This window comes from Colletotrichum jinshuiense, chromosome 2 (assembly GCF_051148585.1).
Source record: "Colletotrichum jinshuiense chromosome 2, complete sequence".
Taxonomy (NCBI): domain Eukaryota; kingdom Fungi; phylum Ascomycota; class Sordariomycetes; order Glomerellales; family Glomerellaceae; genus Colletotrichum; species Colletotrichum jinshuiense.
This window is the reverse complement of record NC_139309.1, coordinates 4,566,038-4,590,253: the sequence shown is the minus strand read 5'-3', so window position 1 is coordinate 4,590,253 and position 24,216 is coordinate 4,566,038. Positions and strand designations below refer to the sequence as shown.

General features: G+C 49.4%; 6 protein-coding genes across 6 annotated transcripts; 4 read left to right on the top strand and 2 right to left on the bottom strand.

Annotated features, from left to right (window-relative positions):
* Positions 1-2,733: 2,733 nt before the first annotated feature.
* On the bottom strand, positions 2,734-3,663 carry EsH8_II_001198 (alpha/beta hydrolase; the record flags this gene model as incomplete). The annotated part of the gene is made up of 1 exon (XM_083264496.1): positions 2,734-3,663. One exon carries the CDS (start codon positions 3,661-3,663, stop codon positions 2,734-2,736), a length of 930 nt encoding a protein of 309 aa, XP_083121818.1.
* A 4,239-nt stretch (positions 3,664-7,902) lies between these two features.
* On the top strand, positions 7,903-8,522 carry EsH8_II_001197 (uncharacterized protein; the record flags this gene model as incomplete). Its single annotated transcript, XM_083264495.1, has 2 exons — positions 7,903-7,979; positions 8,030-8,522. The coding sequence occupies 2 exons, from the start codon at positions 7,903-7,905 to the stop codon at positions 8,520-8,522; spliced, it is 570 nt and encodes a 189-aa protein (XP_083121817.1).
* Positions 8,523-8,712: 190 nt separating this feature from the next.
* EsH8_II_001196 (uncharacterized protein) lies at positions 8,713-10,014 on the top strand (the record flags this gene model as incomplete). The annotated part of the gene is made up of 2 exons (XM_083264494.1): positions 8,713-8,783; positions 8,838-10,014. 2 exons carry the CDS (start codon positions 8,713-8,715, stop codon positions 10,012-10,014), a joined length of 1,248 nt encoding a protein of 415 aa, XP_083121816.1.
* A 525-nt stretch (positions 10,015-10,539) lies between these two features.
* On the bottom strand, positions 10,540-11,322 carry EsH8_II_001195 (cell wall mannoprotein 1 family protein; the record flags this gene model as incomplete). The annotated part of the gene is made up of 1 exon (XM_083264493.1): positions 10,540-11,322. The coding sequence occupies one exon, from the start codon at positions 11,320-11,322 to the stop codon at positions 10,540-10,542; it is 783 nt and encodes a 260-aa protein (XP_083121815.1).
* Positions 11,323-16,617: 5,295 nt separating this feature from the next.
* EsH8_II_001194 (NADPH-dependent FMN reductase) lies at positions 16,618-17,247 on the top strand (the record flags this gene model as incomplete). The annotated part of the gene is made up of 1 exon (XM_083264492.1): positions 16,618-17,247. One exon carries the CDS (start codon positions 16,618-16,620, stop codon positions 17,245-17,247), a length of 630 nt encoding a protein of 209 aa, XP_083121814.1.
* A 3,468-nt stretch (positions 17,248-20,715) lies between these two features.
* EsH8_II_001193 (glycoside hydrolase superfamily) lies at positions 20,716-22,175 on the top strand (the record flags this gene model as incomplete). The annotated part of the gene is made up of 4 exons (XM_083264491.1): positions 20,716-20,849; positions 20,907-21,005; positions 21,078-21,127; positions 21,178-22,175. 4 exons carry the CDS (start codon positions 20,716-20,718, stop codon positions 22,173-22,175), a joined length of 1,281 nt encoding a protein of 426 aa, XP_083121813.1.
* Positions 22,176-24,216: the final 2,041 nt, after the last annotated feature.

Genomic DNA, 24,216 nt, shown 5'->3' with positions numbered 1-24,216 from the left:
GCCGGATGCGGTGACACCATGGAAAGCTGTCCTGAATCGTGGAAGCCTTGATGGGTGGTTGTGTAAACCAATGCGGCCATCGAGAGCCCCTTTCTTTGTGGTGGGCTGGGCGGCGCCCCGACAGCACGGTCGATCTAGACGTTGCACCGGCCTCGGCGGCAGTCCTGCGGGCAACTCATCCGCCTCGCCGACGGCCAAGACAGCATTGCCGCATGCGGCCGCACCTCGACCCGGCGCTGCCCCGCGCTAGCGAGACTGGTTGTCTTGGAGGATTTCAGTTCTTCTCCATTTCGTAAGGCGACTGCAGATCACCCTCCTATAGGCTTTGCCGCTCGTCGCCCTCGATCTGGTTACGCTCCGAGGCAAGGTTCGCCCATGGATAACTAGGAGGGCTATCCCTCCATCCCCAGCCGCCCAGTTTTTGGCGAGCCGGGTGGATGGGGCTCGGCCTGGAATGCCGAATGACGTTGACCGGCCATACCCAAGCAAGCATGCTGTGCCACAGCCCAAGTCTGGGAGATCCTGCGAGGAGGCCATTGGCACCACGCCCAGCTGAGTCCCAAAGGGCTCAAAGTTGCGATTGCAGTTGCACCAGAGGTCATAATCGCCGTTCAAACGCGGGAGCCTTTCAGAAGACATCCCGGCGATCCAAAGTGAGACACAGCAGGGCGTTCGAGGAAATGATCAGCCCTCTTCGCAGCGAAACAGCATTTTGTGTTCTTCAATGGAAGATCATACGGCACATAAATGCCTTTTATAAGATGGAGTTGGCGCGTGACACTTGTCAAGCATCATAAACCGCTGGAGGTCATGATCGACTGGTCCGTCAAATGGCCCCAATAGACCAAACTCACCCGCTGTACAGCTTTATTCCCCATGTAAACAGTGACAATATTGTCCAAGGACTCTGCGTCAGGCCAGATTTATTCGCAGCCAGTGCAGATTTCCAGACCCTGCCCTGGACAATGATCCAGGGAGAACTCTTTATAGCCTGCTACCGTACTCGTACTCGCCACAACAGCGATGACCATGCTGCGTTGCGGAGAGCATCCAAAGTCATGTCATTGCCGGTATTCCTGCCAGGCGTGAACGGATGGCACCAAATCTTCGGATTTTGCCAGGGGTTCTACGGACTGGACTTTTCTAGCCGGTGGACGGAAATCAGTCGACTGGGCGACGAGTTAGTCGGCACACGGCACGGCATTCGACACAAATCCCGTTGGCTTTCCTTGCCAACCTGCCAAGGAAAGTCTGTTGAGAGGGATTCCAGGCGCCAACGCCTCATTATGCTTTACGGTTGGTTTTCATCGTACACGCATGATTTCCCGATTGTTGTTGGACCCTTCACTCAAGAATCACTACTTCTCCCAGCCAAAGAAGGGGTGCTATTTTGTGGCCACACGGGAAGGAATTTTGTAGTTACATCTGTTCTACGGCACACACGGTTATTGTCTCCCTTGTTGCTGGGTATGCTTAACTTGGTGCATGCAGGGGCTGGCTCTATGATTCGACGATATTTGATCGCTTCAGCTACGAGGAGTCTGGTCGAGAAGTCGTGCCCCGCCGACCCCCCATCAACATGACACGGAGTTCGGAGGTCTTTGCGAAACCCTTCGGTGCATTGTACACAGCCATAACCCGCCAGGAGTAACGAAGGGCCGACCGCCGTGATCGACGAAGATCGCACGGCGGGCTGCGCCGTCTGGACTAGTGACGGGAGCCCGTGGCCCCGAATGGCCAAGGCGCGGAACTCGTCTCGAAGTTTGTTTCCCATCATTCCAGCTCCCACCCCCGCTCGACTCTGCCCCCCGGGTCTCTTTCATTCCTTGACAGTCCGCATTGACGGCAGCAAGACAACCATGGCCAACCCGGCCTGGTCCCCTGAAACGGGAGCAAGGTCCTCCACGGTCTTGCCGGCATCTTCCTGGACACAAGATACGAAAAAGGACACCAATTAGCCTCGATTTCCTGTTTGGATCCACTCCCTGTCGATATTATCCCACTTAACTGTGTACCGCCTTCAGTCCAAAAGCTTGATTCTGCCGTCGTCCGAGTTTGGCAGACGACAGCAACATGTCGTCGACACACTGACCTCCCTACCAGGTTTGACGCCTAGACAGCGGCATGGAGATTCCGCTGCACAGGTGCACGGGCAAGGGTGGCCTACGGGGAGATTTGTTTGCCCGCCATCCGCGCGCCGTCATGACTAAGGTGGGTTTGACGTTGGCTAACGACTGTGGTGGTCGCAACGAGTTTCCCAATCCAAGTACATTCGTCTGATAGCCGCACCCATGGCTTGGCAATGAGCTAGGGAGTCGAGGTCTCACGTTGGATCTGATCACCCGCAATGCAGTTTCCACTCCTTTCGTATTCGAATTTGGTCAGACTGTTTCAATGACCATCAGAGACCCGGCTGTGTGGAAAAGACGGAGAGCCCACGCCCCGAATTCAACCTCCCAGCCGCTGCCCTGCAAACATTGTCGATAATCTGCCCATCAACTCATTCTCAGTATCCTAGCAACTGACTAACACCCGCAAGTGAACCAAATTTCTGCCTCCTGAATGTCAGCCGACGGCCCGGACGGAATACGGAGGTTCCACTAGCACGAACTTCCAGGGTGCCGGGGATGCGTGGCTTCAAGCTTGAGATGATGTTTGCAAACAGCAGATGAACCTCACAAATTACGCGCTCTTCATTCCCCTTCTATTTGTCCCTGAGGCAGCATTGAATATCTACTGTTTGCCAAAAATTCTCCTAACCCATCCCATTCTTGTCTCGAGCGCAGCCTTGGCAACACCCGCCCCGACTTGCACGCCCAGCAAATCGAATGCATGGAAGCCACCGCTCCAAACATGCAGGTCTGCCTGCACACCGCACTCCCATAGCTTCGTTGCGTACGCCACGTTCTCGTCCCTGAACGGCTCCGCTGTCCCAACGTCGATGTATGCCGGAGGCAGCCCGGACAAGTCCTTCGCCCTCCCCGGGGCAACGTAGGGGCTCACGTCGGCGCCCTCCAAGCCTGCTTTGTGGCCCAGCACGCACGACCAGGCAGCGTTGTTATCGGTGCTGTCGTAGGCTCTATCCTCTCTGAACTGATTCTTGGATACGCCCGTGTCCCTATCGTCCAGCATAGGGTACACCAGCAGCTGTGCGCAGAGTTTTGGACCCCCTGTGTCCCTGGCCCTGAGAGCCACGCCGGCCGCAAGCCCGCCGCCCGCGGAGGCGCCTGCAACCATGATTTGTGCAGGGTCAACCCCCAGCTCCTGCGCGTGCTCACTTACCCAAACCAGGGACGCATAGCAGTCGTCCTGCGGGGCCGGGGCCGGGTGTTCGGGTGCAAGGCGATACCCGACGCTGACGATTACGGCGTCGAGCTCCTTCGCGACGTGGGTGAAGGGTTGTATCCCAAAAAAAGCGTCGCCCAAGACCATTCCGCCTCCGTGGAAAAAGAGGACCCCTGGCCGGTGGCCACTGGCCAACTTTGGATTTTTGGACTGCAAGATGACGAGCGGAATATCGCCCGCGGGCCCAGTAATTGTACGATCCTCCACCACAAGACCCTCGTCATCGCGAACGGCTGCTTGTAAAGGAGCCATCATGGCGGCCCGGATCTCCCGCCCCTCGACGATGTCTTCCCTTGATCGAGGGTACGGTGTCACCATTTTGATCGCGGCGATCAGTTGAGGGTCGTATGGCGGCCTGGGAAGCGAGTTCGAAGACGGCATAGTTTGAGTTTGGGCTGCTTGTTGTACGGCGGGTAGGGGCTGAGGTATTGACTCTCTGCAAGCTTTGGGGGGTCAATATTGGTCGATGTTCTTCCCTCTAATTGCTAGTAAATGTGAATATTCTACTGGGAGAAAGGGAAGTTTAATCTGTCCTACGGGAAACCTTACTTTCCTTCATCCCCTCCCCCCACGGGACGCCACAAATGCGACCCCCCTCGAATAAGCTTTCTTTGTCTAATGGGACGCTTACGGAGCGAGCCATTGAAACTTGGTGGCGAAAGACCTCGGTTCACTTTCCATTCGTGCTAATCCAAGACATTACTAATTCCCCCTTCGTCTTGAAAACTAACTTGTTTTTCTAGGTGCGATAAGCTTCGTGTAGCCGAGGCTTCGGGGTAAATCCCTTGATTGATTTCCGTGGCAATTTTTCTTAACTTGGACTCCAAAAATGTCACAAAAACGACGCCGCTGATTGCGGGCAGCAATTAACGCCGTATATCTCTAGTGACAAAAAACATCACCTTGGTGATGCGATATGATTGCGGGGTAAAGATAGAGTTTGCTTTAATATGTACCCCAGTAGTGGTCTGCGTACAGTAGTTTTGCTGCATCTGAGGCGCGTAGCACATGGTGGCTTGAGAACAGACTTGCGACTAAGCCATGCACGAATTGTTCTTACTCATCCGCCACTGTAGGATCGATAGTTGGTCCTCGCGTCGACTATGTCCAAACGAGGTGACCTACTCGGCAACTGTCCACATATGATATCGGCCGTGCAAATAGCTTGATTCGGGTGTAGTCTATCATAAATACATCATATGGAACGAGGAAACTTCGAAAAGCAAAACTACCAACGGCCGATATTTTATGACCTGACATCACACAACGGCGTTTTTTATGGCTTTACTAATCAACATGGCTACTAATACAATATTGGGAATACGAAACCGCGGCTCGTATTGTTGTGCGTTACGAGATGGCGGTGTTCTCATCCCATTTGCCACGATTGTGCTGCCACTTCCGCGGCAACCGTATCTGGCACAATGACATTATCCAATCTCGGTTTGCCATATAACTTAAATTTTGGGATTCGTACGATGTCTTGATTAACAGACTTCTGTTCCTGTTCTTGCCTCTAACCTAGACTTTTAAGATTGGCCAGGCTGCATACCCGAAGGTCCGAAGGAGGCAGTCTTTGGAGTAAATGAACGAGGTATAGGCCCGAACGAAACATCCGGCCCGGGGAAAATGGAGAGTCTAGACCTTAGCTTGGCAAGTCGAGATTGGGAAGCGGAAACCTTAGCTACCATCCCGCAGATTCGGCCTAGTGGTCTCCTATGTTGACATGGAATAAGATTTTTCCAAGTGTCCGTGAGCATATATTGGGGCCAAACGATATGTTGCGAAAACTCAAAGTGTTAAAACAATGAAGCCGTTTTCCAGATTTCGCATCTCCTCGATTCTCAAGAAAGCACGGATAACCGGGGGATCAAAAATCCCGTTGCGTTGTCATGGGACGGACTTTCAAGGAGGCCGCATTCCGGTTCTGCTCTCCCTTTAAAGAACCTAAGCATGGCTGATGTACAACAGTCTTCGATGAAACGAAATAAGCTTTGTAGGTACATAGAGGCCGAATCACTAATTTAGAGGTTAGAGGTAAACTGATTTAAAATGAATTACAAAGATAAAATACACGCTAAATTAGGTGAGTTTTCGACCGCGAATTGTGCAAGGGAATGGGAATAGATGGCCAAAATATCTTAGGGCCAGATGAGGAGCGATAGCCTTAAAAAACGAGATCTAGTTTCGGCTCATGTTTGACAAAGGAAGAAACTGGCGACCAAGATACGACCCGGCGATTAGTGCATGTGCCGAATTCCGCTCCCCGAGGCCGTGCGTCATGTCAATGAATATACTTTGCTGGTCAAAACACAAAAGTGTAAGTTGCTCTCAGCCTCATTCGTGTGGGCTGCTCTCTGTACAACGTGAAGACTCCATTCGGTACTCTTGATTTCCTCTTACTATAGCTGGTCTTTGTTCTTCCTGCCGCCTGGTCTAGCAAATGATAGCTACCGGGCAGTACTCTTACAGTTGGCGTGCTCCATGCTTTCGCCGAGTGAAGATACGTGGCAATTCGGCTTGGCGCCTTGGCAAGTACAATAAACAAACAATAGACTTATGTTGCCATGGTGCGATATGAGCATGTATCAGAGGCTGCTAATTTGCCACTATTATATGTACTGAGTTCTGGTCTATAAAACACGCGCCGGGCTCAGTGTTCTAGGCAAGGCGATTTCGCCGTGATGCTTTTAATAATATTGATGTAATGATGTAATCTAATATGCTTTAAGCATCCATGAGGAGCCACTGTAAATCAGGTTGTCTAGCTACAACCCATCAAGTTGTTAGATATGTCTTTGGCTGTGTTGTGGATAATTTCCACTGGTGATATGAATTGAAGCTCCAGTCATGCTGTTCATTGTATTGAATCTCGGTGGGATATCATGACATGATAGGTACCGAAGCATCACAACTGGAATTCGGCAAGTCGGGCTGCGGCTTTTTAGAAGCTTAAAAGGTAATGTGCAGTACCGGTACTAAAGAAGCAGCTCTTGGTATTAATAGTATCTTTACTAAAGAGGTGAGAGGCAAGGGTATGCTGCTCTCATCCTACATAGGCATGCGGGTCTGAAAGACTAATCTATACAGCCAATGGGAGAGCAACCCGCGTCTTGTGCGCTGTTGATCCCGACTGACTACCCCCCACTACCCATTTGAGCCTCTTCATACAAACATCGATCGTGGAAAGACTCATAATCTCGGAAGTGTGGCTCCAGAACCAAGGATGTCCCTGAATTTGAGAGCATTGGATGACGGATTGTTGGCAGCCCTATTTTAACGCCGATTACCAAGGACTCTGGAACACAAGGCCCCAAACCGGATACCAGCGCGACTGATGACGGGGCAAACTGGGATTGATAACCTCCAAAGGTGTAACACCGATTCATACTATAGAAATCTTGGAAGAAGAGATAGTAGCACGCGCTTCCACAGATAGCATTTCACCAACTGAACTCAGATGACTAGCCACATACACTACGTGGTATGATGAGGAGCGAGCATCTCCGATGTGTTACTAGCCAAGGCTCCAGATACATGCATTAGGCAGGCAGGTTAGTACTCCTTCACGCAGGATACGATTGAATCCTGAATATCAAGGGAAGATCCCTGTACCAATATTCCAGGGTGGCAGCCAGGATTGATTAACCTGCCGTTTGTAATCCAAGCCTTGTTTCCTGCACCCTCTTCTCTCTTCGGATGACGGTAGCAATTGAGTGGTTGTAGCATAGCAGAATCGGGAGTCGTACATCGGTGATGTGGTTTCTTTCCTGCCGAGTTCTTACTAGCCTCCTACGCGGTTGACGTTTCACTGGGTGCCATATTTCCCATTCTGAATAAGATGATAGCGCGGAGGCCGGGTATGTCGGACGACCCCGTCCCATCTTCCGCACACTGTCACGGAGCTGCCTCAGAAAGTCACAACCCATAGACTGTCTGGGGCGTAAAAGGTTGCATCCCATAGGAATTGGCTCAATTGGTGGTGTGCTCGCATTTCAGCCAACTCAAAAAATTGAGATCGGACTACATAATCAAAGCGGACGCTGTAGGGATAGTGCATGTTTCTGCGTGGGTGGCGGGCAGACCCTGTCGCTGAAACCCCTCCTCTAACTCTGTCAACTTACACACAGATCCGAGTGACGCATGCCACGGAAGGACTTGACACAAATGTTATGTTTCCAGGATTGCCAGACAACAGGCCTCCTTGAAAGGACCGTACACCAGTTTCCAGGGCTATCAAGTCGTCAGCGTTCCCGGCCGACTCTTCCGACCGGGACCTGGGTTGTTCGATCCCGGCCTTTGATTAATCGTTGATCAACCCCCTCCGCCCCTTCTTCTCAACCACCGATCAAATATCTCGTGGTGACACACGGCGATAAGTCTTTCTTTTGGTGCGAGCGTTCTCGTGCTTTTTAATTTTCTCCGGATCGCCATTCAGTCGTCTGAGTGTTTATTATTCTACGGTATCACATGCTGGCATGGCTTAAATCTAATCACCATCGCAACCGAGAAGACTTCTGAGAGCCATACAAGGCCCTCATTGATCTCACATCCAAGATGTGGCTGCTCAAGGTCGCTACGATAGCGGCTGCTTTTGCGGCAGGCCTGCAAATTGATCCCGTGCAGCCAGTGCAGTTGGAAGCGAGACAGGATGGAATCTCTTTCATAGCAAATTTGCCTACAGCGCAACAAGCGGCGACGTCGGACTCGTCAACGTCAACGGCTGCTGCTGCGACTACACCTCCACCGCCGCCGCCGCCGCCGCCACCATCACCACCACCACCACCGCCGCCATCATCAACATCGACATCGACGACATCGACAACTTCAACGACACCACCACCGGCACCTACCACGCCACCTCCCCAGCCAACAACGACAGCGGCACCCTCAACTTCAATTCAGGCCAAGACGACATCCTCAGTCGCACCTCCACCACCACCACCACCACCACCGCCTCCTTCTACATCGTCAGTGAGGCAAGCTCAGACCACGACTATTCCACCACCAGTGTTTTCAGCTCCGTCACCAAAAACCTCAGCCCAAGCGAGTGCATCAGCGGCGACGCCAATTGCTCTACCGGCAACTACAAGCAGCCCAGCTGGCGGACAGCAGCCGCCCCCGCAAGGAGCAGCGCCGCAACAGCCGCCTGTTCAACGGGTCATCGATCCGTCTAAGGGTGCTTTCATCGGTGGTGACCCGTCGAGTAATATTGATGTGCCTGTGTCAATTCTCTTCCTGTTGCTTTTTGCCGCAGGTGCATACACGCACATCAGGATTTATCGGGCGAACGCCAAACGCGGGCACAAGTTCTTGCTCTCCGATCTCATGTTTGACTTCTGCCTGGTGAGAAGTATCACGTGTATTATGAGGATTGTTTGGGCATTTCAGAAGACTCGAGTGGTTATCCTCATTGCACTCATTGTCCAGTTCGGAGGGTAAGTTTACTGTTGTTCTTTACATGAGAATCAGACTCACTAACGTGCATACAGAGCCGTCGTGGTCATGGTAGTCAACATCTTCTTTGCCCAAAGGATCATTCGATCAATCCACCCGCACTTTGGATGGCACCCAGCCTTCAGAGTCTTTGTCCTCTTCTTCTTGTTTTCGGTGCCGGCAGTTGTCGTCTTGAACAGTACATCGATCGGCGTCTCTTTCTTCAAGATTGAAGACCTGGACCGTATCGAAACAGCTCAGAATTTTCTCAAGGCCGGTGTGTCGTGGATCATGTTACTGGCGGTACTGCCCGTTGTCGCAGTGGTAGTGGCATCCGTAATTCCGGGCCCGAGGCCTGAGCGATTCGGCCAAGGCGATACTCACCAGAAGATTGCCATTCTGCTGATCGGCGCTACCCTCTTGATTGGCGGCCATGCCGTACGCCTTGCAGCAACGCTTAACGGCGAAGCGCCAGACACGACGAACAAGCTATTCAGCAGAGAGGTATTTTACACCACCGGTTTCATGATGGAGATATTTGTTGTGGTGTTCTACGCCGTTGTTCGTATCGACCTCATATTCCACGTCCCCAACGGATCCAAGGAGCCAGGAGATTACTCCCGGATGCCCAAGCCCGGCGAAGAAGACTACGAGGCAGCTCTTCTTACCAGAGAAGAGATTGAAGATGAGATTGCCGGCCTTGGCCACCCTTACGAGATTGTTGATGCATCTGGTTTGGGTCGAGACGGCTCTGGACGCACAATTGTCGCTTTTAGCACAAGGCGCATGAACGGCGAAAAACCCATCGTCCTACCACCCCGGCCAGAGGCATACAGCCGTGTCCGATCAATCAGGGGATCCGTCAGATCCATGCGTGGTTCTATGATATCTGGCCGTGGTGGCCTTAACAGGATAATGTCAGGGCGTTTGAGTTCGGCTCCGTACTTGAATCAAGTCGACGTTGGCCAGGCCGATTTCAGAGAAAACCCATTCGGAACACCGCCAGCCAGCCAATACGGCCTGCAACCGCCGCTGTTCATTCAGTCAAGGTTCAGCAGATATACTGATCCCGATGATGAGATGACTCGTCTGCGGCCTGAAAGCCAAGCCACCTCTGGTGAGATCCCGCTGAGTCTGGATCGCGAAGGACTTGGTCCTGCAGAAGGACGGTACCGTGCACGGTCGTCGGTACAAAAGTTCACAGCATTTGAAAGAGAGGGAAAGTCTCTTTAAAGTAGAAGGTCTAATCAGATCAACCAATAAGAAAGCAGTGTAAGATGAAGGTGTTTGCGGTTATGTGTTACGGGGCAGTATCGCCCACTTGTTGGAATACTTTGTAAATAATTGTAGCATGATTGAATGATGTACAGTATTTGCTACAAGTTTGCCCGAATATTTGCCTGTTTCTTAAACTTTGACAGCATCAACATTCAAAACCATGTGAATTCATGCTTGAAGGCTGACCAACATGTCAACGCCAAGACTCATTCCACGTTGATGTATTTGCTCTTTTCTCGTGATTACGGCTATAAAAGTCACGAATAGACGGTAATGCAGATGGATTTATTGGATTTGAACGTGAAATATTGTTTGCTTCTCTCGAATCATTGATACATTAGGACTGAGAGAACCACTCCAATTTGAATATCAAAGCCGCTTAGCATTTTCAGAACGGACCCTGCCGTAGTAAACCTCCGCGTCCATGCTCAAAAGTCACACTTGATCGCGCATGTGATTATCCAGTATAATTCAGTGCTTCTAGATCATTCCGAAAAGTCCTATCAGCCCGCTGAGAAACCCCTCCGCTCCCTGTGGATCGGTGGCAGCGGAACCGACTGGGTCTGCCTCTTGAGCGGTAGCAGCATCCTGAGCCGCGGCGGCTTCATTGACGACGGCGGCTTGGGAAGCGGCAGCTTGAGATGGACCAGCACCACCTGCAACGCCCCCAGGAGCAGCCGGCGCTGGGGCAGGTGCCGCAACAGGTGCGGCAGTGCCAAGGTAGATTGCAATTCCTTGATCCAGAACAGTGCTAAGAGCCGTCGCGCTCTTTTGTGCGTCTTCGCCCAGCTCAGGAGGCACTTTGCTGACGAGAGCCTGGGCGAGGGCGACACTGGCAGTCTTTTGGTCTTGGAGAGCAGCAGCCACCAGCGGTGTTGCGCCAAGGGAGTCAACGAGGGCCTTCTTGGCGACAACGTCGTTGATTGTCACCTTGACGTTGTTCGTGAGCGCGTCGGTCGCGGCTTTTAGGTTCAGCGCATCTTGTTTGTTGAGAACCTCCGAGCCCCGGACTTGGGTCGTTGCGTCCTGGATCGTAGTCTTGACATTGGTTACCGCGCTCAAGAGCTGGATTCCACCGCCGAGCGTGACGCTGTTCGTGGCTTTGACCGAGTTGTCGAGGTCCTGGAGCGCCGAGTTGATGGTATTCAGCGCGGCTTGGATGGTAGGCAAGTCGCGCTTGTAGCTGGTATGTTGTATAGAGACAGGAGCGGCAAGAACTGTGGCCGCAACAAGGGACAAGGAGAACAGAGGACGAAATAACATCGTGGCCTGCTGAGTTTTCGTCTTCTTCTCGCAGGAAAAGATAGAAGTGTTTCTTCCTTGAAATTAAAAGAGTGTGTGGCGGGGGAAGATGGCGAAAAGGAACTTCGGATCGTTCCAGATGAAAAGGATAGATTATGAGGTGACGGAAGTAACCAGGGGATCCAAAAAGAGAAATGCACTCGACCATGACGGCCATATAATACGAATGCGGAGAGAGATGATGACAGGGCTAAAATATATTGCAAGGGCTATGCTAAGACGTTGTGCCGCAGGTCCCGAAGTCGCCAATGACCCTTCATGAGGCAAAGTTGAGACGGCCCTAGTGAATGGTACGGGAACAGCGCCGCCCGCCTTGAGCCTGTATCGTTCCTTCGTCCACCCCGGCCTGCCATACCAACGTTGTTGGATATGAAGTTATGGTACGACGGCCAAGTACTCGGCGGTGGACGTGGTTTGGCAATGCGAGACAAATATATCAGATGGTTTCCCTAAAGGAGCGACGCAGTTTGGGTTCTTGTTTCAAATCCACAAAGTCTAGATGGTTCAGAGCACCGAGTGTGGCATCCTGCACCTTTAAAAATTTGCTTGCCAACGGCCGGCTCGGTTGGATGTGTCAATCCGTTTGTATACAAAAAAAAGTCTTGCAGACTGCCACTAGTTGAAAAGCTGAGTGTTGGGGGTATAATGGAGTTGTTGTTTCTATGCGGGACTCGGGGAGTGCGCCTTTTTGTGCGGAAGAGACGTGCCATGGCGCATGCCGACACGAAGATGACGTGAGGGAGTGTTGTTGAGTCAGTCGGGGACGTAGAACTGAGGGCAACGGGGTCGGACTTCGTTGTGTGATAGGGTCGAAAGACCTTCCCGATTCAACAGTGATACAGCCTTGACTCTACTTATGCCGTCTCAACTCTTTGTTTTTTTTTTCTCCCCCGTTTCAAAACTCGCACAGGCTTTGTTTCCTTAATCGGAGAATAATAAGGTCTATTTCCGATCCGTGATCATCAACCCACTTAGCCCGTCTGGGGGAGCCGTCAACAGCGATCCCTTGCATAGCGGGCTAGAGCCAAAGTCCTGACTTTCATGATTACAGCAAGAGGGCCGTTCCTGGTGGACTTTTCTTGTTCACATTCTCAAATTTTCATTAGAGGAGTTCCGACGAGCGCGAACTCCCCGCCTGGCGGTCAGATCAACGCTTTATTAGACCGATCCCGACCACCAGTACATCATCGGGTTGAACTTCTCCGTCGAATAGTCCGAGCATACCCTGGCCAGCGGCAAAGAATGTCACACCTTGACAGGTAAGTACGGAATTAACGGTATCACTCTCCTCCACAGCCCGCATTCATCATCGGCCACGCAATGAACTGTGCATCAAGGCCCGCACTGTCGGCATCTGTCCCCGCCCGATCGTGTAAAGCGGCGGACTTTATCGTTTTTTGGTTGGCTGTTATCTACCGGTATCAGGGAAAGCTCATTACCATCTCCCAGTACAACCCTTGCCATTGGTATTTCCAACTAGTCGTATTGGCGACGAAGCCGCCTACAGCTGGGTTTTGGGTAACAGGCTCGAAATGAGAACCTGGAATGCCTCGATCACGCATTTTCCAGCGCAAGAGACCTTGGATTTTCTGCACAAAATAAATCATTTGGCCACTTCAGAAATGTCACTCTTCTTGGGATCATCGCTCTATGCCATGGTTGTCGATCTGACGTGGCACTTTGCCAGTGACACGCAGATGCTGCTGGCCCTTGTCGCCTCGGGCAGCTGCTAAACTCCGATACGGATCTATGCTGTATGGTACTTGTGTCAGTGCCCGTGCATTTCGGAAATCAATCTCCGAAATACTCCTTGCCGTTGATGACGGAGGGTGTGAAAGCAGGTGCCACTGGACTTTGGAGTTTCCGAGCTGATTTGGCCAAGGTAGGAGCCTCATGAACGAAGATTGGGCTATCAATCTCTGCTAACGGTTTGACATAAAACCTAAAATGGTCCCAAATGAAGACGTAGGCCCATAGCGAAGTCCTCAAACACTCTGGCCACTGGTTTCGCATAACTCGGGATTGGAGCATGGAAACCGAGTCTTCCGGGAAAGTTAGTTGTAAAACGAAAACAAGTATTCGTGCCTAGCCATAGTACTCCTCTTTGGCATTGTCAAAATCGTCCTTGCGCAAAGAAAAGCTGGAGATCGGCTGCAGACCTCGGAATATTCGGGTTCTCGCCGAGGACGCCTTGATCACAATTCCCGTTTTGATCGTATACTATTTGCATAAGTGATGAAATCGAGCTTGAAAGCTCGGTGTCCATGAATATCCGATGACGAAGACAAGCTGCGAACGACTTCCTAGAAAGGAAAAGCTTTTCTAGTTTCGCAATCACATGCTGGCACAGGCATAGCTTCTATAATGACCGTATTATTGCACACCGAGTATTTTTCGCCGCAAGCTCAAGACTTTATGATACAATTTTGATTGTAACTGTATCTATCACCTACCTTGTTGAATTAAGTCTTCCGCAAGCTTGTATACAATAGGCATCACTCACGTTGCAAAATGAAGCGGCGTGTATCCCCGAAGTTCCCGGAGAAGAACGGCCCATAAAAATCAGGACAGCGTTGCATTGTTACCGAATAATAGTTTGGTGTCCAACATTATAGTTATCTCCATTGAATAGAATCTGGATGTTGTTCTCCGAGCCTCTCAATAGAAATGGGTACTCTCCAAATACGAAAACTGTACATTTTTGCGTTGTACCTGAGATAATGTAAGTTCTCCGGGCAGCTCTTTGTAACGTCAAAATGATACCTGCCGCATTCTGTCTACGATTTCCCTCCCCCCCCGCTGCATAGGCAAGAAAAATCCCAGTAGGATTGCCATTGTCCATTCTAGATGGTTCCCCTAGAGATATCTTCCGCAACTTGCAATAAATATTATCACTTCGATGTGGGCATCATCATGGGGGTTTATTTATTGGGTCGCCATGAACTGTAGCGTTGGAAGTGAATATTCCCAGCAGTAATGGAGAGCATTTATGATCTCGTGCAGCAGAATTAACTAATGATTAATGGTCCGTCCCTCAATTTGTCTACCATCAACCCAATATGATGGAGAGAATGTCGCAAAAAGAATCGGACAGGGAAGAAGCACATAACAATAGTCCGTAGTTACTGGCTGACAGGGATTCGAGGCTCCACACCTGCCAAATCCAGCTAAGCCGTATTGCGATATTTAAATGTGATATGTTAAGTAGAACGTCATCATTATATGCAGTTTGGAGCTGAATGATCCAACTCTACTGCATCAGATCTGAAGTTTTGATACATGTTTTCTTAGCGTACATGTTATATTGGTAGAAAACCAAGAACTTGCTCATTAACTTGTATGATATTTGTACGCGTGAGATTCCAAGATTTCAGAATAAATTAATTATCCTATCGCCTGGAGGCCTACAATAGGTCTTCGCATAGAAAACCAATTTGCGTCGCATGTGATACATGGAGGCCATTACAAAAACATCCGTCCCACTTCCGCATGTCCTGGTCTACCTCATTTCAGAGATTTCCTTTCAGTGTCAAACGCTCTAATCAGTTCTCCAGCTTGTAATTCGGACCCGAAAGATTGTCAAGCCATTATTATGAAGCGCAACCATTCGGCTGCAACAGTCTCACCGGCTCCTGCTGCAAAACGTGTAACAAAAGAGGTGAGTCTTGGGGCGCAAGAATGGCTGAGGACCCAGGGAAAAAGTATTGTTGGATTAGAAGCACGGTATCTCATAAACGAGCCGTTTACAGTCGTCCATCGGATGCAACATCATTAACGCCGAGGCCGAGTGACCGTGGCAACCCTGACCATGCCAATTCTTCGAGGTGCTTATGCGAAGACGACAACGACGTAACCGCTTTTGACAAGTATCATAGGGATTCGGGACAGATAGTTGCCGCTGCAACTAAGCTTGGCTCAGGGTTGTTCCTTGAAAATCAGGATCTGGAATGATGCCCACTTCCCGTATTCTAAGAACACGAGAATTTCCATGATGTCAAAACTATTGCCCGAGTTTATCGCCTAAGAGTTTATCAGTCAATATCTAGTGAAATAAGAATTGTGAATCAAATCACATTTTTCTTCTTCTTCTAATGTGTTAAAAGATTGACTGCCGTATCGGGCGGTACAGCAAATACTCTAGGTTCATGGTTTTATTGAACAGAAAGCTTCGGCGAGGTTAAGTTTAAGAAACTCACCTCCACACACAATACTTGATATGAGTTAATTCGGGGGAAGAGGAGATAATAAGCGTTGGGAGGACTGTGAGAGCTAAAGCCGGCAAATCACTTAGGGGCTGCTACAGGTGGTACTCATTCATTTTGCCAATGCAAAACACCGAACACAGTCTCAAGCTTATTGAATAACTTGAAAAGCACATAAACATACATGCCACGCACACTAGCCAAAACTGTTCCGAGAAGGGCGAAACTGCAAAAAATAATGGTTGCCTCGAGGGCGAATCGAACGCCCGATCTTCTCATTACGAGTGAGACGCTTTACCACTGAGCCACCAAGGCAGGAACCGTGTTGTGATTGGTGGATCACAGATGCCAACAAATGCAGCAATTGCTGACTATGTTTTACTGCAAGATTTCTCCTGTAACTCACATTTTCAATTCCAAGCCTCGCCGTCGAACTTGTTTGCATCATAATAGGACAAGAGTGAACATCATTTGCTGCGGAGTTTTGTGGGAGATGACTCAACTCCGCGCGCCTCGCCTCGCCTTTCCCTTTTCCCCGCACCCCTCGTTTCGCCTTTCCCTAACAAACACTGGACGAAGTAGGTGCCGCGCGCGCAGCCCCCAACCGTAAGCACCAAACAAAAGCCACAAAGCCCGGATGAGGCCTTGATGCTTATAACCTGTCTTAGACACAGGAAATCTCCCATGCTACAAATGTGACTACGCTGACAATGGCTGCATATTTGATTACAGCCAAGCAGCCAAGCAGCCAAGCCAATGCGCGCGGTTATATCGTGCTCTCGGTCCAAACCAAAGATGAACAATTCTGCAGGCCCTGGGCGAACCCGGGCGGCACGCTGACTGAAATGATAAAAAAAGAGGATAAATTGATGTAGAAATTACCAGGCCGTTTGTTTTGCGGCGTTCATTAAACACAAGCTTGCGAATATAAAGGCCCAGCTCTCAGCCCTTCTCAGGAAAGCTGCATTGGCAACACACACATTAAGAACACCTCACAATCGTTAATCATTTGTATTAAATATCTCAATCACCCAAAGCACTCGATCCCGTCAATATGAGTTCTCCTGGAAAAGTTGCTGTCATTGCGACAAGCACCCGAACCCCCCGTGTTGGCACCAAGATCGCAGAGCTTGTCAAACACATCATCGCCACAGATGCCGCCGACAGCAGCATTGATTTATCTCTTATTGAAGTGGCCAGCTTCAACCTACCTATTTACGACGAACAGGTTATACCTGCTCAGGTACCTACCATAGCCAAGTTCGCCCACAAGCATAGCATAGCCTGGAGCAGCGAAATCGCCAAGTATGACGCCTACATTCTCGTTATTCCTGAATACAACAGTGGGATGTCCGCCAGCACTAAAAACGCTATCGACTACCTGTACAATGAGTGGATTGGGAAGCCGATTGTGATCGTCAGCTACGGCATCATGGGCGGCAATAGCGCATCGTTGCAGGCGCAGAAGACGCTAGAGGGCATGAAGCTCCGAGTTGCGACGACTCGCCCGGCATTGGCCTTTGCGGGCGCCGCTGGCCCGGATCTGATGACTGCCATGAGTCAGGGTCAGATTGGTGAAGAATCACAGAGGAAATGGGAGGCAGAATCGGATGTTATATTGAAGGCATTCGGGGAGTTGAAAGAGCTCCTCAACACGCCATACGTACCAAAGACTGGGCATTGAAGTTCGTTCAATATATGTTTCATTTGTTTAGAGGAGAAATAGATTTCTGTTTGTAGTAGGAATAAAGCTTAAATTCTAGCTACAAATGATCGACGGACTTTTAATTACATAACGGCTCGGCATATCTCTTGCCCTCTTGTCCGAGAACAGGGAGTGATCTTTTTGTGTTTTTTTATTACTGTTTTGATGTCTGACGAAAGATATAGTATTGTCCCCTTTGCTATTAACCTCAGATCCTCATCATGTCAGGAGTTTTTCTCCTCTTTCTTCCCTTGGCCACGCGTTATCAATTTTCTCGTCACATTTACTCCATGTACTTAATATGAAGACGCCGCTATCCTCGTGACCACTATTTGTGCTGTCATGGTATCGTCTTACCGTCATCTACCACGTGCACCCCATCTTGTCTCAAGTACCAGTAGTGATGACATTAAGCACATGTAAATTGTTGTATCATTAGGATTTCAAAGGCCCTTTGGAATGAAATGAAATTATCTCTTCAAGGTCGCCGTTTGAGTACTGGAACAAGCGGTATCGAAGGCAATGACCTTGAAAGCTGAGGAGCCATGGGTTTTTGTCGCCGAATTCAGTAAACATTGTAAATACGACTACGACTACTTCAATTGCGATCACGAACACGACTACGATAAAGACTACGATCACGATTCCGATTACGGTTAAGACTGCGATTAAAATAAATCCTCTATTATCTCCGGCTACTGTTGCTAATACTGCTACTACTGCCACTACTACTGGTACAAGTATGACGAGTTCCGGGACATCGAGATGTGTACTTGCACAGATGTCGGCTACCAACTGAAATGACAGTGGGACAGTGAAATGAGACATTGACATGTTAGGACGGTCAGCTCAGACACACAAAACCACAACCTCTCCTGTCCTTTATGATGCGCCGTGCACCCCAGGACGCAGGTCCTGATAATGACTTCGCTCCGCTGGCTTTCTAGCCCATGCTATGAATCTTTCCGTTGTATCTGTAAGTCTGATCTTGTGAGTAAGAAGCTTAATACGGCAGAAATGGAGTTTCGGTTTCTTTCTCAACTGCGAAGCTACTGAATGTGCGCTTGGTAATTTATTCGGGGCTATTTATTTGGGACTATCACGACTAGCACTTCCTAATCTTCGGAACCCCAGAATGAATTCTCTGTCTGCTGCTGCGTGCGATCTTGCTTCTGTCTCAACTCTGTTCTGTCATATGGTTTACATGTAAAAGAAAACCTCAGGTAACAAACGGATCGGCGGCTACGGTTGTGCATACATGCTCCCATGGCTACGGCTTGCAATAAATGTGGCGGTGTTAACCCCAGATGTCCTAACTATGTTCTAATATCTATGTCGAAGGGAAAAGAACCATTAAAACATTTGGTATTCCTAGAACTCTACCAAGAGCTATGTCTAACATAATACACGTTTTCTGGCAAAAGGACTGATCGAAGGGCATGAATGGTATTTATTTCTTAGACAAAGCGGTGACTATTGCGAGGGAAAATCTCGGTAGCACTGCCAGAAGATATTCAGTCCCCTTCTCAATCTAAGCAGCTACACTACCTGAGCATAGAAGGATGTCTTCAGCCTTCTGCTTTCGCAAAGTTCTAAGATATGAATGGGCCCGGTTGTTGGCCTCTTTGAGTTGATTGCGTCGGGCTTTTCCATGTGAGCAATCAAACGATGCCATCGGATCAGAAATGCACAAACACAATTCGCCGAGAAGCTAGCAGACATTGAATATTATGGCGCTGAAGTGGCGTTTACCAGTACTGGCATTTTAAAAAAGCTTGCTTTATCATCACAGCCGGCGGCGCTGGTGACCCGGCAGCCGGTTGCGATGACGGAAGATAGTCCGCAAGACTCAGAGAGCGCTCATAGCGAGAAACAAAAGTGAGCCTGATTTTTGATACGCAAGCTAAATGTAACATTTGATTTGCATGCGCCTTGTATCATGGGGCATAGCTATAGTATAGTAACCTTGTCTCTGTTCAATCCATGGGGTCACTTTCGATACGTGACTGCCAAAGTCAAGGCGCCAACTGTCACATGCGGAACCGTCTAGATTTCTTTGGGCGACGATGATAGCGAATGCACCGTAGAGTAGGGTAGCAGCCAGTGGTATCTATATCTATCTTCGCTAGGGTGATCTTTGGTTCGTTTCTTGGGGATGATCCGTAGTCTGCGCAAGGGGCCCCTTTTTTTATCCTTGCAACGTTGCAAATGATGAAGTGCCACACGAAAGCCTCATAAATCGACAAAATAACAATAATCTCTCGAAATAAACCGCCGATACTACTCTACAATATGCAAGGAATCAGATGGCAGCAGCTCATACGGCGCATGGTCCTTTTGGGGTACTTGCTCTCGGGACCTAAGGCGGAGCGGGTGATGCACCTTTCCCGCCTTATCATATCCCCACCTCCAGAAGGATGGTGTGTGGTGTTGTGGGAACTCTTAAATGAGGTGTGGTGTCCAGTATAACGCTGGCACCGCTTTGGCTGATCTTGTTCAACGAGTTTCTTCTTCTTTTTTGCTACATGTGTTCCACGACTGTTTTATAAGAGCTTTCGCTAGGTGTCAACAAGTCATAAAAACAATTCCGGCGCTTAGAACACCTTAGATGCTTTTTGGAAAATATGCAAGATGATGAAATCAAGAACCAGTTCTTGGGGGGTTCCCTGTAATCAAAGCATGTGCTCACATTGGTCCAGTCCTAAACGAGCGATGAGAGCTCAAATGGAGGGTCACATTCGGCCGCGACTCGGTCATTCGCTCTGTCTTCACCAAATTTCAGGCACATGGCCATTGGAAGTAGCTCATGAAGATAATTGGAAACAGCCAATACAGTGTTCTGTCGTTGTGCTAGCCACGTAAAAGGCCGGCTACACCTGCATTAGTCCCGTCCCCTCACCTTTCGGTAGCCACTCACCGGGCACCATCATGAAGTCCTCACCTTAAGTATTAGCGCTCGCCCTCGCATAAAAAAAATTCCATCTGAATTTCCGAATGTTTTGTTGCAGCCAGTCGTCTTGTTGGAGCATGTCATATGCTAGGCTGGTGGGACATTGAGCAGCCATGTTCGCAGGTCATGGTTGACTTGAATGTTACCACCTGGAGTTGACGCACCAGCGACGCGATGAGTGCGCCCGTTAGTAATTCAGACATCAGTACAGCAGCCTGTGGGATCTGATAACAACTTTTGAAAAGAAAAATGTCTATTAGCAGAAGAAGTAACGTTTCTGTTGCTACTAGATGCGACCTTCAAGTGACCTTTCGACGAGTTATGCGCAAGAACAATGATTTTGAACTTGATGTCTGATTCCTTTATAGCGTCGTGTTTAACTTTGCCGGAATCAACTAGCATAATATGATCAGTTGATCTCTTCATGTGCACCGTCAGCACAACCTTCGCACTACGTTTGCAGATTATTTAATTATTTTATTGTCGTTCCAACCGTCATGATGTTCCTCCGTTCGTTCATCGCCATGGCTACGATACTGTCGGAAACTGTTCGCCCTTCGGAGGCGTCGCCAGTTAACCTCACCAAACGAGGTTTAGATGGCTATACCAACGCGGTATACTTCACGAACTGGTATGTCAGGAAACCATCTGCTACCAAGTCCAGCCACAGACTCTAACATCAATGAAGGGCGATTTATGGCCGTAACTACCAGCCTCAGAATCTTCCAGCATCTCAAATCACCAATGTTCTATATGCATTTATGAATCTTCGCCCGTCCGGAGAAGTGTTAGTCTTTTGAATTCCAGTTTTGTAGAACTAGTTCATGAACAAAGGAGCTAAATCATGCTACCATGACAGCTACTCTGCTGATACCTATGCCGACCTTGAGAAGCACTACCCAACCGACTGTAGGTTATTGTTTACAAGCTCATTCCCGCAAGCGCTGACAGCTGCAAAGCCTGGAATGACGTCGGCAACAACGCATATGGATGTGTTAAGCAACTTTATCTCTTAAAGAAGGCCAACCGCCGTATGAAGGTCATGTTAAGCATCGGCGGCTGGACCTGGTCCACCAACTTCCCTGCTGCGGCCAGCACATCTGAGAGCAGAGCTCTTTTTGCCAAGTCATCAGTGACTTTGATGAAAGATTGGGGGTTCGACGGAGTTGACGTTGACTACGAGTACCCGAGTAACGCTGTCGAGGCCTCCAACTTTGTGCTCTTGCTCCAGGCAATCCGAAGCGAGTTAGACACTTATGCTGCGCAGTATACTCCGGGCTACCACTACCTCTTGACAATCGCATCCCCAGCTGGCCCAAGTCACTATAGCATCTTGAATCTCAAAGCTATTTCGGATGTCATCGATTCTTTCAACTTAATGGCGTACGATTATGCTGGCTCATGGGATACCAATAGTGGCCATCAAGCGAATCTGTATTTGAACACCAGCAATCCGACGTCTACGCCATTCTCAACTGATGCCGCCATCACCGACTATCTCCGCGCGGGAGTTCCGGCGTCGAAAATTGTACTAGGAATGCCTGTCTATGGCCGCTCTTTCCAGCAGACAAACGGCATCGGTCAGTCGTTTTCTGGTGTCGGTAGCGGATCGTGGGAGAATGGCGTTTGGGACTACAAAGCCCTGCCCCGCGCGGGAGCAACTGAATTGTATGACGCCACAGCGGTGGCGTCATATAGCTACGACTCAGCTAGCAGAGAACTCATCTCGTACGATACTCCTGCTGTTGTAAGAACCAAGGTCTCATACCTGCTAAGCAAAGGACTTGGGGGCTCAATGTTCTGGGAAGCCAGCGGAGATAAAACTGGCGGGGGAAGCCTGCTTGCGACAAGTTTCGATGCTCTTGGGGGCACAAACTCGCAGGATAAAAGCTCCAATCAGCTGAGTTACCCAAACAGTCAATACGACAACATTCGAGCAGGGGTGCCGGGTGGTTGAAAGCACGATGGTGCTGCCATTCGTTGAATCTTTTGGCCGCCTGGTAACCCAGATGGTCGATTTTGGTTCCTTTTTTTATACTGTATCAGTTTGTTTTTTGGAAGTAGCACTCAGAGTGAAGCCTTTTATTTTTTGTACAAAATGTATGCACACAATGTTAGCAGTCTTTGACGGATATATAGCTTACGTCCCACATGGCACGCGTCCGTCAATAGGCTGATGAACTTTTCCCTCTGACGCATATGGGTTTTCTGAGGGGCCACATAGCCAATGGAAGGGAATAATGCAAGCAATAGCTGCTGCCTGTTTTGATGCCCAACTTCTTGGCGTCAATCAGGCAACCTGGGTAATTAAATCTAGCTACAAGCCCCTTGAACCATTGCTCGACTCTTGCCTTTACGCCATCTTGCCGACGTTCCTCAAGCTCGCCAATATGATACAGTCATAATTATTACAATCAAGCTATAACTATCTATTATAAGATCGTCACAATTGAAAAATGTCATCTCAGGCAGATGGTTCCAATGATACCACAGCGGGCTTCACCCACCTAGAAGCCAGCTGGGACCAAAGTGGCAACCCTGTTCTCACACTTTTTCGGCCCGCTAAGCCACCAGCAGACGTGCTAGCCACACTACCAACCACGGACACAGCCGTAACTGATCGAGACAAGACTCGAGAAGTGTGTTACATCAACTTGGCAGACCTTGATCGCGACCGGAAGAACTGCTTTTGTAAGGCTTGTGAAGTACAACTTACATCGGCCTACCTCAAGTGTCAAGCATGCGAAGACGCTCAGTTCTGTCATGGTTGTGGGGAAAATGGTCGCGAAGGACACGAGAACCATACCTTTGAGGAGGCCGTGATTCCAGAGCTCGCCTCACGTCTGGGGTCACTACAAGCGATTGCGCCGACAGAGAAGCCTGATCAGCAAAAGTCCGAAAACGAGAGTGAACAGTATGATAAGTTACTTGAAATACCGACGAGCTGCTGTGCTACGTGTTTTGACCATGTCCCCGAAACAGTCAAGACAGAATGGCTCGAGTCTTCCGATCATCATGTCGAGTCGCAAGGTTGGGTATCGCCTCACAAGATCTACGTATCCGACTTGAGGACGTCGGCTCATCGAAACTGTACCGTTTGCTCGATTGTTTACCGCAGCCTTTCCGCCACAGTTCCGATGGCGGAGGAATACAATATCACAGTGACCGTTATGGTGGCCAAAGACCGATTGGCCGTGAGGCAAGCTGTATCTTACACCTCGCCATTTCTCTCTAGATGGATGTTATCCATACAAGGAAATCCCGACTACCAATTCAATACTCTCGGTCTCCCTTCTGCTAAGAGACTTGAAGCCGAATTTTCATCAGATAAAGTTTTTGAAAAAATCAATAGTTGGATCAGTGTCTGTGAGACGAACCATACTCACACAAGATGCGCTGACACATCGGCCACGCTACTTCCACACCGAGTGCTTTGTATTAACGGGAGCCCAGAAATACCTTCTTTGCAGCTACTGGAAACAAATGGTCGGGTGCGAGGTCGATATATTGCTTTAAGCCATTGCTGGGGTTCCGTTGAATGCAAGAAGACATCGACCGACAATCTAAAAGAACATCTGCACGGGCTAAGCTTCCAAGAGCTTCCCAAAACATTCCGCGACGCTATATATTGCGCGCAGAAACTCGGCGTACGATATGTCTGGATTGACTCACTCTGCATTGTTCAGGATGACCCTGTTGATTGGGAAGTGGAGTCTGCTAAAATGTGTGACATTTACTCCCAGGCGTACCTTGTCGTCATTGCAGCATCCGCATCAGGCGATACTGAAGGGTTTCTCGGATCCCGGAGCAAGGACTATCAGGACGCTTTGCTCGAGTCTAAAGAAGGAAGTGGAATATTTGATATTGTTGCCCGAGAACGCATGCCGCATGCGAAGCCGTCTGGATCTGGCTTCCGATTCTCGCTAATGGACAGCTCCGTACAGTCCAGAGCTTGGTGCATGCAGGAGACCGTCCTTGCACGGAGAAGCGTTGCTTTT